At 67.9% G+C, this 14,837-nt stretch overlaps 3 protein-coding genes across 4 annotated transcripts; 2 read left to right on the forward strand and 1 right to left on the reverse strand.

Moving 5' to 3' along the window:
• The first annotated feature begins 122 nt into the window (after nt 1-122).
• Nucleotides 123-2,921, forward strand: ASB16 (ankyrin repeat and SOCS box containing 16). The gene is made up of 5 exons (XM_040617458.1): nt 123-634; nt 971-1,238; nt 1,823-2,315; nt 2,388-2,501; nt 2,595-2,921. Exons 1-5 carry the CDS (start codon nt 325-327, stop codon nt 2,778-2,780), a joined length of 1,371 nt encoding a protein of 456 aa, XP_040473392.1. The 5' UTR covers nt 123-324; the 3' UTR covers nt 2,781-2,921.
• A 391-nt stretch (nt 2,922-3,312) lies between these two features.
• Nucleotides 3,313-5,692, forward strand: TMUB2 (transmembrane and ubiquitin like domain containing 2). 2 transcript variants are annotated; one of them, XM_040617730.1, is made up of 3 exons: nt 3,313-3,614; nt 3,757-4,573; nt 4,947-5,692. In XM_040617730.1, the coding sequence occupies exons 2-3, from the start codon at nt 4,032-4,034 to the stop codon at nt 5,299-5,301; spliced, it is 897 nt and encodes a 298-aa protein (XP_040473664.1). In that variant the 5' UTR covers nt 3,313-3,614; nt 3,757-4,031; the 3' UTR covers nt 5,302-5,692. The 2 variants fall into 2 exon arrangements, with proteins under 2 accessions (XP_040473664.1, XP_040473665.1); XM_040617731.1 differs by having other exon boundaries at nt 3,318-3,346.
• A 240-nt stretch (nt 5,693-5,932) lies between these two features.
• ATXN7L3 (ataxin 7 like 3) lies at nt 5,933-13,736 on the reverse strand. Its single transcript, XM_040617645.1, is given in 14 exon segments — nt 5,933-8,001; nt 8,307-8,440; nt 8,761-8,832; nt 8,970-9,013; nt 9,376-9,444; nt 9,552-9,583; nt 9,836-9,881; nt 10,024-10,046; nt 10,289-10,386; nt 10,950-11,121; nt 11,598-11,703; nt 11,705-11,731; nt 11,813-11,925; nt 13,528-13,736. Coding segments are annotated over 13 exon segments (1,023 nt in total). The 5' UTR covers nt 11,864-11,925; nt 13,528-13,736; the 3' UTR covers nt 5,933-7,852.
• Between the last annotated feature and the right edge of the window lie 1,101 nt (nt 13,737-14,837).

Consider the following 14,837-nt stretch of genomic DNA (forward strand, 5'->3'; position numbering starts at 1 on the left):
GCAGCACCCCAGACTCCTGGGCACAAGGTGCTGTTACCCCCTGGGGCTTGTGCAGCCTCAGCCCAAGCCCTGCAGGCTAGGGGGCACGCAGACCCCAGCCCCACAGATCCATCCCCATCTCGGACCCATCAACAGGTTAAACTCCCTGGCAGCCCCGAACCAATGTGACTCTGTTTACCAGCCAGGGGAGTTATTTATAGGGTGGCCAGGCTTGGGCTCTTGATTCAGCATTTGAGCGTGGGGCACAGCCCTATTTATAAACCCCTCCAGGCACCAGAGGCCACTTGCTGCCCCCCAGCTTTCCCCTGCCCTCCCAGGGTGCCCATGGCCCAGGAAACCTTCGCCTTCACCTCCTCGGCCTTGCGCTCGCTGCGGCTCCAGCGGGAGCTGCTGGAGCAGGAGGATCGCCGACGAGCCCTGGCTCGGGAATGGGCCACGCGGCGGTTCCTGCCGGCAAGCCCCCGGCCCCCCCTGCCCCCAGCCCGGCGGCCTCAGTACTGCCGGGACCCTGCGGTCCACAATGCCCTGTACACCGGGGACCTCCTGCGCATCCAGAGCATCTTTAAGGACGAGATCACCACAAACCTGGTCATGGAGATGGTCAGCGAGGAGCTGGTGTGGTCGCCGGAGCAGGGTATGAGGTGGGGGGCTGGTGGGGGGTCCGTGTCCTTCCCTGAAAAACAACAGGGAGTGGGAGGGGGTGAGGGGAGCAGGATGAGGAGTGACGGCTGAGGGTCCGGCTCCTCGTAGGCTGGGGGAGGGCTGGCTGCTCCAGCTGGGGGTGGGGGGATGGAGGGTGCCCTGGGAAAGCAGGGCGCCATCCGGGGTTTGCTCTGCCCAGGCTCTTCCTCGCCGGGGGGTGTGTGGGCGTTCACATCGGCCCCCTGGGCTGGGCGGCGGGACGGGGGGCTGCCGCCGCTTGGCAGCCCCCGGGAGTGCCCCGGCTGAACACCTCCCCACCCCCTGGCAGGGCTGTGGGTGCTGAGCCCCCGCCGGCAGCAGACGTCGGCGCTGCGCATCGCGGCCGGCCGGGGCTTCGGGGACTGCGCCCGGCACCTGCTGCTGCGGGGGGCGGAGGTGGACGCGGTGGTGGGCGGCCGGGCCCCCCTGCACGACAGCGTGGCCGCCCCCCACCCCGACTGCGCCCGCCTGCTGCTGGCCTTCGGCGCCGACCCCAACGTGCTGAGCGCCGAGGGCACCGCCCCCCTGCACCTCTGCGCGGCGCCGGAGAGCCTCCCGTACGGCCCCGCCCCCTCATCTGCATACGGGCCCCACCCGTGCTCCAGCCAACCGCGCGCAGGCCCCGTCCTAGGGCGGGGCTCATCTGCAGGCCGGGCCCCGCCCATACGGCACGGACACCAAGTCCCGCCCACAGCCTTATGTGCATGTCCGGCCCCGCCCACAACCTTATCTGCATGATAAACCCGCCCACAATCTCATTTGCACACTAAGTCCCACCCACCACGGAAAGCACGGCAGTCTCATTTGTATACCGAGCCCCACCTACCAATCACTGCCCACAGCCTTATCTGCATGCCAAGCCCCGCCCACCAAGCCCCACCCACAGCCTCATCCGCATGCCAAACCCTGCCCACACACCCACCCCTGCCCTCACCTGCCGCAAAAGCCACGCCCACTCCCTAGCCCCCCGGCGGCTTCATCTGCATGTTAGGCTCCACCCCCACCGGTAAGCCCCGCCCAACAGCGGGACCCCACGCCGCAGACCCCGCACCTCGCTGGTCCCTGGGGGGGACCGGGAGGTGCCCGGGGTCTCCGCGGCACGGGGTCCCCCCGGCCCATCTCACCCGCCACATCCCCCCAGGTGCGCGGAGCTGCTGCTGGCGCATGGGGCGCGGGTGAACCTGGGGACGCGGGAGCGGCAGGTGACGGCGCTGCACGTGGCGGCGCGGCAGGGGCTGGTGGCCCACACAGAGCTGTACCTGCACCACGGCGCCGACCCCGCACACCGCACGCACCAAGGCGAGACCCCCCTGAACGCCGCCTGTGCTGCTGCCGAGCGCCCTGATGACGCCGAGCGCTACTACCGGGTGGCAGAGCTGCTGCTGGCAGCCGGCGCTGACCCTGGGGCCGCGGGCCGCAAGGACCACACGCCGCTGCACAACGCCTGTGCCAACGGGCAGCCCCGGCTGGCGCGGCTGCTGCTGCACCACGGCGCCGATGCCACTGTCCCCAACTGCGCTGGCTACACCCCCATGGACTGTGCCCTCCACGCCGTCGAGGAGTACCGGCATCAGCACCCTGAGGAGACCATCGCCCTCCTCCTCGGCCACGGCGCCGGCCCCGTCCACCCCAAGGTGGGCACCCAGGGGGGTGCTGTGGGGGGCCTGGGTGGCAGCCGCCCCTCGGTGACGCGTCTTTTTTGGCAGATGCTCAAGTTTTGCTGCCGGTACCCGCCAGCGCTGGAGCTGGTGCTCAATGCCTACGACCGCATCCCCCCTGCCGAGGGCTGGCTGGGGGCTGTGCCCCCTGAGCTGTGGGAGGTAAGGGGCTGCGGGGTACCTCAGCATGCCCTGCACCTCCCCCCCCCAGGCCCAGGTCACTCACCCCCATGCCTCTGTCCCCTTCCTTCGCAGGAGCACCCGGATTTCTATGCCTCGGTGGTGCGCATGGCGGGGCAGCCACGGCGGCTGCAGCACCTGGCCCGCTGCGCTGTCCGGCGGTGCCTGGGCACCCGCTGCCACGCCGCCATCCCCAAGCTGGCCCTGCCGCCCCCCCTGCGCTGCTACCTCCAGCTGCCCCTCGAGGGGCTCATCTCCTGAGGGTGCCCCCCGCCCCCCGTGACGGGATGGGGGCAAGGGGGGGCCGGAAGCCCTGTATCCCCCCCCAGGGCTGACCCGACCCGACCCTCCCGTGGGTATCCCCCCCCCGGGGGCACCGGTGGCATTAAAGGACGTTGCAGAGGTGGCTCTCGGCGCGGCTCCTTCCCTACGGCGACTGGCACGGGGGGGGGGGGGGACGGGGCAGGGGACCGCGGGCAGACACAGAGCCAGGGGCTGGCGGGGCCCGGGGGTGGTGGCTGGGCCCCTGGGGCGGGCAGTCCCCAGAGAGGGCGGCCAAGGCCCGGGCGGTGCCGGGCCCCGGGCGGTGACAGGCCTGGGGACAACCCGGGCACCCACTGCCCCGCCCCGCCGCGCCCCGCCCCGCCTTCTCTGATAGGCACCGCCCACTTCCGGTCCGCCGGGGGCGTGTCCCCGCTCCTTGCGCCATCAGCGTGCGCCGGGCCCCGCCCAGAGGGCGTGACGAGACGCGTGCGCGCCCGCGGCCCCGTCCCTCGGCGGCGCTGAGTGACGTGGCGCTTCCGGCGCGCGGGCGGCGGCGGGACGCGGTGGGTGCGGGCGGGACCCCCGGCGCGGCGGGGCACAGACGGGTCCCCAGGACAGCCTGGGCCCAGCGGGACCCCCCGGGCCTGGCAGGACGACACCCCGGCTGGGACCCTCGGGCCTGCCAGGCCTCCCCTCCCCCCCGAGCGGCGCCGCCGCCCCGGATAAAGCCCCACCGGCCGTTCGGCACCCCCCGCTTGGACCGTGCCGCGTCCCCGGGGGGGCCGGGCTCGGGGCCGACTGCGGGACCAGCCGGGACGGCTTGGCCCGACGGTAACGTCGCCCCTCGCCCCGCTGGCAGCTGGCGCTGCCCCCCTCCGGGGCGGGCCCGGCCCAAACCGGGCACCGAGGGCTGCGGGAACCCCCCGGGCCGGTGAGCCGCAGGGCTCCGTCCCAGCTCGGCTTGTTGTTACAGGCGCTGCGCTCCCCTCGGCGGGACCGGGCCGTCACCTCCGAGCCTCGCGATCGCCGAGCGCTGCCAGCGCCGGCCCCGGTAACGGAGGGGAGGCCCCTGCGGTGCGGGAGTCTCCGTCCCTTCGCCCCTTGCGCGGCGGCGGCAGCAGCGGGGGTCATTTCACGGCCCAACGTGACCACGAAGCAGCCCCGGGGGTCCCCGCTGGGCACGGGGGCTCGGTGGCAAGAGAGCTGGGCTGAGCGGGGGCATCGCGGCTGCTCCAGCCCCCTCCGGAGATGGAGCCACCGGCCACCGCCTTCATCCAAGGGCTGGGGGACGAGGTGACGGTGATGGCCAGCGTGGTGGCGCTGGTCTTGGCGCTGGTCCTGGCGTGGCTGTCCACCTACGTCGCTGACAGCAGCAGCCAGCTTTTGGGAACGATCGTCACGGCAGGGGATGCGGCAGTCATCCGGCTTGGCCACGTGGAGCGGTACGTGGGGACAGCGGGGGCAGCCGAGGCCCCAGAACCCCCCAGGGTCCCTGAAAACACAGAGGAGAAAACAGAAGAGGAAGCAGGGGCGGCCTCAGGGCTGGCAGCAGAGCAGGGGGGCAGCGGCAGCCCCCCCGACCCTGGCCTGGAGCCGCTGCTGGACATCCGGAGCTCGCCCCAACAGACCTCGGCCGCTGAGCCCAGCACCCTGGGCAGCCGGGGGGGGCCGCCCACCCCAGGGGGGAGCGACCTGTGCTCTGGCTTCATCAAGATCCGGCTCAAATTCCTTAATGACACAGAGGAGGTAGCTGTGGTCCGGCCCGAGGACACCGTGGGGGTTCTCAAGAGGTAAGTCCCAGGGGAGAGGGGGACACGAGGGGGTGCTGCCTGATTGCAAACCCCCCCCCCCGCCGCGGCACTTGGCCCTGCAGCACTTGTCTGAGAACTGCCCGAGAACAGTGGAGGGCTTTCGTCCCTTCTTGCTGCACTGCTACCCCAGTGCTTTGCTGAGGGATCCCTCCAAAAATAACGAGGAGGTGCCCGTTTTAAAATGACAGGTTTAAAAGACGAGACAGCACGTGGTGGCAGCGCTGTTGGTGTCCCCTGACCCAGGCCCCTCCCTGATGTTCTGATGGGTGGGGGTTCCACCAGCCCCAGATCACTTCAGGCGCATCCATGAGCTGCATCTCTGCCATCCCTGACCTCTTCCCTCCCCCTGCAGCAAATATTTCCCAGGACAGGAGAGCCAGATGAAGTTCATCTACCGCGGGCAGCTGCTGCAGGACCAGGGGCGGACGCTGCGCTCGCTCCACATCACAGACAACTGCGTTATCCACTGCCACCGCTCCTGCAGCGCCGCCACCGCCCTGCCTGACCCCAGCACCACTGCCCCTGATGCCAGCAGCCTCCCCCTGGGCACGGGGAACCTGATGGTCCCCACAGTCATGGTGGTGCTGGCAATTATCTGGTATTTCCGCATCAACTACCGGCAGCTCTTCACCGCACCGGCCACAGTCTCCTTGATTGGTGTCACCGTCCTGTTCAGCTTCCTGGTGTTTGGGATGTACGGACAGTAGGGACTCGATGCGGGCAGGAGCTGGGGAGGGACCGCAGCTGGCCCCGTCCCTGTGGGAGCGCAGCGCTCCTACCAGCACCACTTTCTTCAGCCGGTGCGGTAGCAGTTGGGTGCCTCCTTCCCAGTCTTGGTGCTGGACTTTGTCCCCCACAAGGGGCTGTGGCCCCCCCGAGATGCTCTCCCCCCCCCCCCCCCCCCCCCCCCCCCCCCCCCCCCCCCCCCCCCCCCCCCCCCGACCCCGGCTACAAGCACAGCTCCGGGGAGGAGCTGCCCCTGGGGCAGGGTCTCTGCCTGGTTGAATGGCAAAGCGGGTGTGAGCCCAGGGCCCCACACCGGAACGGGCTGTGGCTTCCTCCCAGAGACTTTTTAAAGCAAATAAAAGGTGTAAGTCAGCCTGAGGCTCACCTTCCTGCCCAAGGGGCCGCTGCCGGTGGCACTGCGGCTCACCGCCCTGCTGCCTTCCCTGCGCTTCTGTGTTTAAAAAAAAAAAAAAGCCCCACAAAGTGGATTTTTGTTAAATCAAGAGGAGAGAGCCAGGCTCGATGATGGGGGTGGTGGGGTACAATGGCCCTGCTTAATTAGACACAAATTAAGCGGAGTGCTGGCACTGAAGAGCAGCCACGAGCCAGAGATACCAAGTCAAGATGCAGTTTTATTTACAAGGGCAGCCACAACCCACTAATGGGACACACAGACCTTACAACGGCTCAACTACCCGTACGGGATGGAGTACGTGCGCAAAAATACAAGTCTCAAGCCCAGGAGGGCCCTGGGTGGCCGCCGGCTCTGCCATGTGGGCAAGGACATGGACCTGGAGTGGGTATGGGGCATATCCGAGCCCCCCAGCCCCATAACACCCCTTGGGCCCCAAACTGCGGCACCTCTCCTGCAGCTGGAGTGGCTCAAGCTGCGCCCACCCCCACCCCCAGCCACTGCCCTCCCCAAGCAGTTGGAGGGGGGGGCCTAGGGTGGTGCCTCATATTTCTGGGTGCCCAGACCCCCGTCCTCAGGGCCCCAGGGCACGCAAAGGCCAGCTCAGCGTGCTCCAGGGGCCAGGCCCCCCAGCCCCAAACCATGCCAGGAGCTGCGGTAGGGAGGGACCGCACAGAGGTCCCCCCTCATGCAGCTGGGCCCCCCCCAGCAGTTTGGGGTGCCCAGGGATCAGTGGGGACACCCCCAGGTCCTGCCACAGCACTAGCCTTTAGCAGCAGTTTTAAAACAATAGTGAATCCAGAGTCAAGAGCACCATAATTTGCGAGACCCCACCGAAAGGACGAGCCACACTACCATGGCACAGGGAGGGGACAGAAGCAACACCCCTCCAGGGACATAGAGCCAAACTTGGGGTGTCAGACAGCCACTGGAGGGGTACAACAGAGGCGACGATGCCAACCCTGTCCCTTACATGGCCCCTGCAGTGGAAAACAGCTGGAGAGGGGGGCTGTCGCTGGGCTGGGGGGGACCTGGGTCCAGCCAGAGGGACCTGTCCTCCCTGGGCCCACACAGAGAGATGCTGATCCCAGCCCCACTGGTTGAAGACCGGAGCCTGTGGGGTACAAACACCAGCCAGAGCTGCTGGGGGTCCCAAAGGACCCCCTCTGGCTGCAGCAGCAGGTCCCACAGGGACGGAGACACAGAGCTGCCCTAGGGCCACCAGCCTGGGGATACAAGGCAGGGGGGGCACTGCCTCAAAGCTGGGCTGTGTCCCCCCCTCCCCACACAGAGGCCAGTTCAGAGCAGGGAAGGTCACAGCGGCCCCACCCCTGCCCCGAGCTGGGGACATAGCCCCGGGTGTCCCCCACGAACAGTCCCAAACACGAAGGATGCAGCATACAGCCCCCCCGCCCCATCCCAGAGCCTGGGCAAGTCCCATGCAGGCCCTGCCGGGCCCCGACCACCCCCAGCAGCTGAATCCAGCTGCTTACAGCAGATCTGGGGTGTGGGGGGGGGTCCCCCACTTGTCTCCTCTAAGCAGGAACACCCCCGCCCCATCACACTCCCCCCATCCTGAGCCAGCCCGACCAGCGAGTGTTGGCCCGGGGCATGGAGAGGGGGAGCAGCCCCAGGCTGTGGGGTGATCTCAAAGCTGTGGGGCAGGAGGGATTGGTGCCCCCAGCACCCCAGTCCAGACCTTCCCTGGGGGCCCAGGTGCCCCCCACCCAGCTGGGGTAAGGGTGCTCTGGAGAAACAAGCATGGGAAGGGGCACAGCTGGTTTTTGGGTGGGCGGTGGGAAGGTAAGGGGGGTTGTGCCCCCATCTCCAAGTGAGAGACCCCCCCCCCTCAGAGCTCTGATGGGAGACCCATGTACAGAAACTGTCACAGAATAAATAGAGGCACTGGGGTTGGGGGGAGGGGGGCTCCAATGGGGGCTCCCAAACCCAGCCCCCCCCCCTCCCCTACCCCCTGCAGCGATGGCCAAGTCCTCCATCCTCCACGCCCCGGGTACCCGCTTTGTGTCCGAATCATGGGGCTGCCCCAGCCAGGGTGGGAGGGGCTGCCCCAGCCCGAGTCTGTCCCTCTCTCCGTCCCCCTGCCATCGGCTCCGCTGTGCTCAGTTGATGTCGTCGTAGATGCTGGGGGTGTGGGGCGCGGGGGGCTTGGGCTTCTTCTTCTTGCTGGAGCCCAGCCCCGGGGCTCCGCTCACCAGCCCCAAGTGGGGCTTCTTCTTCTTGGTCTTGCGGGACTCAGAGTTATTTGTACCTGAAGGGGGAGAAAGGGAGGAGGTGGGGGTCTTGGGGAACAGCTGTGCCAGCAAGAGCCCCTCCAGAAGGGAGAAGATCCCCCAATCACTGACCTATACCCAGGAAAATGTACCCCAAAACTTTCCCCCCACCCCAGGAAGGTGGGTGACAAGATGTCCCAGCAGATGCCCCAGACTCTTCAAGGTGGCTTTGGGTAGCCACAGCCTGTGTCCGTCCCCTCCTGTGCTGGGGAGACGCCAGGAACACCCAGTTTTGCCCCTGCCGAGGGGTCTGTGCTGTAAGATTTGCCCCCCAAACACTCACTGGCTTTTGAGGAGGCCGAGTCGGAGGGCGAGATATCGGAGGAGCCGTCCCACTGCAGCCGGCTCATGATGGCCTGGCTCTCCGCCACCTCGAAGCTGTCATTCTCCACGCTGCCCTCTGCCTCGGGCAGGGACCTGGGCAGAGGCATTACGGAGGGTCCCCAGCCCCTGGGACGAGGCGGCGGGGCACCGAGTCCGCAGTGCGGCACCCCTCAGCGCGTGGGGGATGCCAGGGGCTCAACCCAGCCCCCCACTGCCCATCCGGATTGCATATCCCAACCCCAGCCCTACGCTTCCATCCCCTCCAGGCCACCCCACAGGTGTCCCTGTCCCCATCCCCAGAGCAGCACCCATGCAGCCCCCCAGTCTCTGCTCATGCTGGGTGGCAGGGCCTTGTCCCTGTACCAGGACAGCGGCCCCGGGACCTTCCAGACCCCACGTGTGCGCTCACTTACGCGGAGGGACCCAGGAGGTAGACTCGGACTGATCTCCGCTGCTCATCAGTGTGTTGGGGACACCGCAGGGACCTGACAAACGAGACACGGGGCAGAGTCAGGCATTTCACAGTGCCCTCCCCAGCTCCCACTGGGATCCAGGCACACTGGGGACCCCCATGAAGCCCCCTGCAGCCCCACACCAAGCAAGGAAAGCCCAGGACACTCACCTGGTGCACATCTTCTTGGTGTGCTCAGAGATGACCCCGCATTGCTGGGGAGAGAAGGGGTAGGTGAGCGAGCAGCGGAGTGGCCACGCAGCCCCCAAGCTGCGCTCCAGCAGGATGGCCCCGGGGATCCCAGCCCCAGCGACCCCCACCCTCCCAGGGCTGGCCTGTCCCCCAGAGCAGCCCCTATGTTCCCCAGGATCGGGACCTGCGGGGGGCCAGGGCTTCTCCAGGGGAGGATGCATGTCCCTGTCACCAAGTTCACGGTGTGACTGTCCCTGTTCCCAGGCTGGAAGCCAGCCCTGCCGGGGTGGGACCATGCTGGGAGGGGTCCCGGCAGCCCCCCCCGGCCACACGCACCCCAGCCATCTGGGGATGGGCCTTCTCCTGCGCCCTCCCGGCCACGCACCGTGGTGAGCAGCGTCCGCAGCTCCTCGGGGCCCAGCGTCTCGTAGTTGATTCCTGCCGAGTTGCTGTACTGGGGGGAGGGGGGCAGAGAGCGGGGTCAGGGCCGGCGGGGACCGGGGCCGGCGCAGGGGATGGAAGAGGGGTCGGGCACCATCGCCCCCCAGCCCCCGGGCTCACCTTGAAGGGATCGGGGTTCCCGCCGATCTCGCCTAGAAGAGAGAAGGGGCGAGGGGGGGGGTGAGGAGGGGCGAGGAGGGGGGGGCGAGGAGGGTCCCTTCCCTGGCCCGGGCCCCCTACCCCCTCCGTGCTCAGCCCGAGAGCCCCACCTCCGAGCAAGCCCCGCCCCCCCGTTCCCTGCTGGTTGCCCCAGCCCCGCCCCCATTCAACCCCCGCCCCCAGCTCCGCCCCGTCCCTGTCCCAGCCCCTCTCCCCGCCCCCCTGCCCTAGCCCCGCCCCCTCACCATTTTTGTGTTTCAGGGACTTGGACCTGCGCGGCGAGTTGGGGTTCTGCAACGAGAGCGGGGGCGTTGTGGGGTGCACGGTGCCCCCGGGCTCCCCCAGCCCCCTCACCCCCAGCCCCCTCACCCCCAGCCCCCCTCACCCCCAGCCCCCCTCACCCCCAGCCCCCCTCACCCCCAGCCCCCCTCACCTTATCCGATTTCCTCTTCTTCGCTGCGGGGAGAGACAGAGAAGGGACCGTTCGTACATTTTAGCTTTCCTGGTGGATTTAGCCCCAAGCGCTGCAGCAGCCGCTGCCGGGACGCCCCCCAGGGTGGGGCAGCCGGGGACCCCCACATGCCTGCCCAGCACCGGGGCTCAAGGGCCACGGGGCAGCCGGAACGTGTCCCCCACCCCTCACAGGTGGCCAGGGACCCCCGGACAAGCCAGCATCTGCGCACCCCGCATCCCCTCACCCTTCTTCTCAGAGCCGTAGGACCAGTCGTTGTCGTTGATGTCATCGTTGTCCTCCTGGTCGCTCTCCGACTTGTTCATGTTGTTGCTGCTCGCGATCCTGCCCGGGGAGGGGAGGCAGGTCAGGGACCCACCGCCGGGATCCATCCTGCACCCTCCCCAGTATCCCAGTATCCATCCTGCACCCCAAGATCTGTCCTGCACCCTCCCTATCACCCCAGGATCCATCCCACACCCCAGGATCCTTCTTGCACCCTCCCTGGCACCCCAGGATCCGTCCCACGCCCCATCAGCTCTGCCATGCCCACCCCAAGCAGTCCCAGCCCCATATCCAAGATGGGGGTTTCCCAGCAGCCCCCCAAGGGAAGGTGGGGACAGAGGAGCCAGGATTCCTAGGGTTCTTTTCCAGGACGGAAGGATGCAGCAGGTTAGAGCAAGAGGAGCTGGAGGTAGGACACCAGGGCCGGGGGGCATGGGCATACACCCCCATGATGAAAAGCAAGGGAGGAGGAGAGCCTGAATGTCCAGTTTCCACCCCAGGCTCCACTGCAGCACCCACAGTGAGAAGAGACACAGCCCCACTCCCCCCTTGTGCCTCAGTTTCCCCACACAGGGGGGGTCTGCAGGAGCTCCCAGCCCAGCTTTCTGGGGGGACGCACTCACCGCCGGTTGGCGATGCGGCTGCTGTTGCGGCCCATGCCCAGGCACTTCTCCAGGTGGGGGGCGAAGCGGGAGGCAGCGATGCTGCGGCTGCAGTTGGGGCACACGCACTCCTTGTTCTTCCACTGGTTGTACACCTGCCCGAAGATGTCCACGCCAGGCTGGTCCACGATCTCTGTGGGAGGCACAGGCATCAGCCCCCCCCCCAACACCTCCCTCTGCCCTGGAGGTGACGCTGGCTGTGATCCCACTCTCCACTGCTTTGCTCTGGGCGGGTGCTCCTTGTGCTGCCAGTCCCTTCCCAGATCCTCAGCTCGGCTTTGGGGGCCTGAAACCGGTGGTGGCGTCACAGCCAGGGGGCTATCTCCTACGCCCACCCACCCAGCGCAGAGCACCACACCTTGGGGCAATGTCTCTGGGGTTCAGTTGGCCCCAGGGGCTCACAAATTGGCTCCTCTGCGACTGGATGGCCAAGTCCCAGCAGCACCAGCACTGCTGGGGGGATGCTTGGGCCACCGCACATTCAACCATCCTGGGCGCTGCTCACGCCCAAATCCCCACACCTGGGGACAACTGATCCCCAGGAGCAGGGTGCTTGCCATGTCCCCACTGCTAGTGTCCCCATGTCCCCGAGGAGCTGCGGGTGCTCACCGAAGTCCTTCATGCTGTCAGGGTCCGTGTCGTCCAGGAAGAAGTATCCGCACTTGACCGCCCGGTGGACTTCAAAGCAGAGGCCCAGGCAGGCATCTTCTACCAGGGTCCGTGTAGATCTCGTGTGCGATGGCCTGGGGTGAGGGGGGGCTATCAGAGATGAGGAGATGGGGGCTGTGGGGGGGACAGGGGGACAGCCCTGGGGGGCTGCTCACCTCCAGTTTGCTGTTATCCAGGCCAGACAAAGACATATCCTCCATTTTCATTTGCAACTGCTCGCGGAGAAGTCACGCCGAACGCTCATAGCACAGGACACCCGGGGGTCTCACTGGCGGGGGGATGGAAGCAGGGGCCACACTGGCACCTCACCGCAGCCAGCAGCACCCCCTGCCCAGCCAAGCCCCCCACCCCAGGGAACCAGCAAGGCCGCAGGGCTTCTGGGATGGCTCCAAACCCCAAAAAGCCGAGCCTTGGATTAAACTCCCCAGGAACAGGGTGGCTGGGGGAAGCAGGGGGGGGCCCCCCAGTCTGGCCCCCACCATGGGCATCAAGGGGATGGGGCCTGGATCCAGGCCTGCTGCCTGGCCCCTGCCAGATTCCAGGACAGCCTCTCCTTCCCGGGGTGGGGGACAGCCACCCCCTGGGCCTTGCTCACCCAGAGGCCTCTCCCTGCTGGCTGCCGTGGGGAGGGGGGCAACAACATCCCCCGTGCTCCACTGCCAGCCCCCCCGCCCCCCCCAAGGTCAGCCTGGGACATGGCTGGCCATCACCAAGGCATCAGGCCCCCAGAAGCTCCCCCAGCATCGTCTCCAGGTTGCAGGTGGGCCCAGGGAACTAGGGGTGCCCCCCCCTGCACCCACCACCCCCCGAGGCGGGGTGGGTTTTGCTGCATCACCCTCCCTTGAAGGTGATGGAGGGAGGAGGCAGGGACCACTGTGTGACCCCCCCATGCACAGGGCACCCCAAACCCCTCCCCCCCCAACAGCACGTTTAAAGAGGGGGGGCCTTAGACTCATACCAAGACACTCTGACCAGCACCGACCAGCACCCACCAACGGTGGCTACTGGCCGGTGGGTCACACCCCCTGGTTGCCATGGAGAGGGGGTTCCGAGCCAACCACTGGGACGGGGGAAGGGGGACGGGGGGGAAGGGGGACGGGGGAAGGGGGTGGGGGCGGGGGGGGGGGCCGGGCCGGGAACAGGGAGGGGGGCGTCCTCTTGCTCCCCCCAACCCAGCCACCCGCTTCCGGGTCTGAGCCAGGGATTCCTTCCCTCTGCCGCGGAAGGAGGAAACATAGGCTGGCATCGGCTCAGGCCCGCGCCCCCCCGGGACCCCCCTGGGCTGAGAGGCCGGTGTGGTGCGGGCAGAGCCCGCGGGGGGGCCTGCCTGGTGCTGCCCCCCCCCCCCACTGCAGGCAAGGCCTAGAGAAGCTGAACAAAAGGGATGTGGGGGGGGGCTGCACCCTGCCAGCCCCCCCCCGGGGTGATGCCAGCCAGGGGGGGGCGATGCCAGCCCCCCGGGGGACACACGGCTGGGAGAGCCTCGCAGGAGCGGGGCGCTGCATCAGCTGGGGTGGGGGGCGGCTGGAGGGCAGGTGAGGGGGGGGTCAGGGCCTGGGGGGGCCCCACGGGGCGGGGTGGAGGTGGGGGAAATCGGCTGGGGGGCCCCAGCAGGGGGCGCCCGGGGGGGGGTCGTGGGACATGGGTGGGTGGTGCCGGGGGGGTCCCGGCCCGGGCCGGGCGGATCGGGGACCCCCAACGGCCGAGGGGGGGGGGGGGGGGGCGGGCCAAGACAGCGCGGGGCGGGGGCAGCCCGGGGCCCGCCGGGGCGGGGTCACCGGGCTCCGCTCCGGTGCTGCGGGGCCCCACGGCGGGGCGGGGGCCCCCGGGACGGCGACTGCGGCCTGGGCGGGGTCAGTCGGTCACTCACCGGCGCGGAGGGGCCCGGAGGGGCCAGGCCGGGGCCGGGTCAGCGGCCCCCGCAGCTCCGCCGCGGGGGCCCGGCGGCGGCTCGCCATGCTCGGCGGCAGCGCCGGCCCGCCCGCCCTCCCGGGGCCGGGGCCGGAGCCGGGCCGGGGGGGGCCGGGCCGCAGCGGGAGCGGTGCGCGGAGCGGGGCCGGGCCTGGCGCTCCCTCCGCCCGGCGGCGGTGGCCCGAGGCGGGGGGGTGGTGGGGGGAAGGGGCGGGGCGCCGCAGCCGGCGCGCGCACGGCCCGCCCCCGCGCCCCGCCGCCAATGGGGAGGGCGCCGTGCGGGGGCGCGGCCAATGGGAACGGCCGCCACCCGCCGCCGCCGCGCGGGGCCGGCACTTTGTCGGGGGGGCGCGGGGGTGGGCGGGGCCTGGTGGTGGGCGGGGGCCTGGGGCCCTCCCAGCGGGTGCCCCGGGGGGTTTCCCCGGGCCCTCTGCAGGACCCCCTGGGAGCCCCATCCCCGAGGTTCCCCCGGTCTCAGGGACCCCCTCGTCCCTACGGTCCCCCCCACCCCTATGGATCCCCCCGGATCCCCTCCCTTCCCAAAGATCCCCCTTTCCCCATGGATCCCCCCCATCCCCACGGATCCCTCCTACCCTTACAGACCCCCCAGGGATCCCCCCCAGAAATGCCCCCCCCCCCCCCAACCGTCACCACTACAGGCCGCCGCAGTGATCCTAGCAGATCCCTATGCCATTACGGATCCCTCCACCAATAACCCCAGCTTTCCCCCCCACCACCACCAGCGATCCCTACAAACACCCATGGATTTCCCCCAGCCCCCCAAATGACCCCTAGGGATCCCCCCCCGAAACGGATCCCCCCCCGAGTGATCTCCCCCTCGATCCCCCCAGCCATAACACAGGTGGGGGAAAAACACTCTTCACGCTTTTTTTTTTCCTAAAGTTTTATTTTTTATAGTAATGACATGAGAACAGAAACATTATTTTTCACTTTATTATAAAAAAAAAAAAAAAAAAACAAAAAACTCAAAAAAACTCAAAAAAAAACAACAACAAAAAAAAAAAAAGAACCGAAACCCAAGCAAACCGGGACACCGCAGCCGCGAGGCCCCCGTGTCCCGCTCAGCCGTACAAATTCCAAGTTGGGATTATTTATTTTTTTTAATTTTTTTTTTGTCTTTTTTTTAAACCTACAAAAACACTCTTTAAATATTAGAAAAAAAAGATGATTTTTTTTTGTTTGTTTTTTTTTTTTGTTTTTTTTTTTTAATGTAATTCACAAGAACTTCCATCTAAAGGATCCCGGGAT

The sequence above is a fragment of the Falco naumanni genome, chromosome 18, assembly GCF_017639655.2.
Source record: "Falco naumanni isolate bFalNau1 chromosome 18, bFalNau1.pat, whole genome shotgun sequence".
Taxonomy (NCBI): Eukaryota; Metazoa; Chordata; class Aves; order Falconiformes; family Falconidae; genus Falco; species Falco naumanni.

Bases quoted from the DNA above. Each gene is read 5' to 3' on its own strand.
- ASB16 (XM_040617458.1), top strand. From the start codon at position 325: ATGGCCCAGGAAACCTTCGCCTTCACCTCCTCGGCCTTGCGCTCGCTG. The intron at 1,239-1,822 runs GTACGGCCCCGC...ACATCCCCCCAG, and splicing joins GCGGCGCCGGAGAGCCTCCC to GTGCGCGGAGCTGCTGCTGG. The intron at 2,316-2,387 runs GTGGGCACCCAG...CTTTTTTGGCAG, and splicing joins CCGGCCCCGTCCACCCCAAG to ATGCTCAAGTTTTGCTGCCG.
- TMUB2 (XM_040617730.1), top strand. From the start codon at position 4,032: ATGGAGCCACCGGCCACCGCCTTCATCCAAGGGCTGGGGGACGAGGTG. The intron at 4,574-4,946 runs GTAAGTCCCAGG...CTCCCCCTGCAG, and splicing joins ACCGTGGGGGTTCTCAAGAG to CAAATATTTCCCAGGACAGG.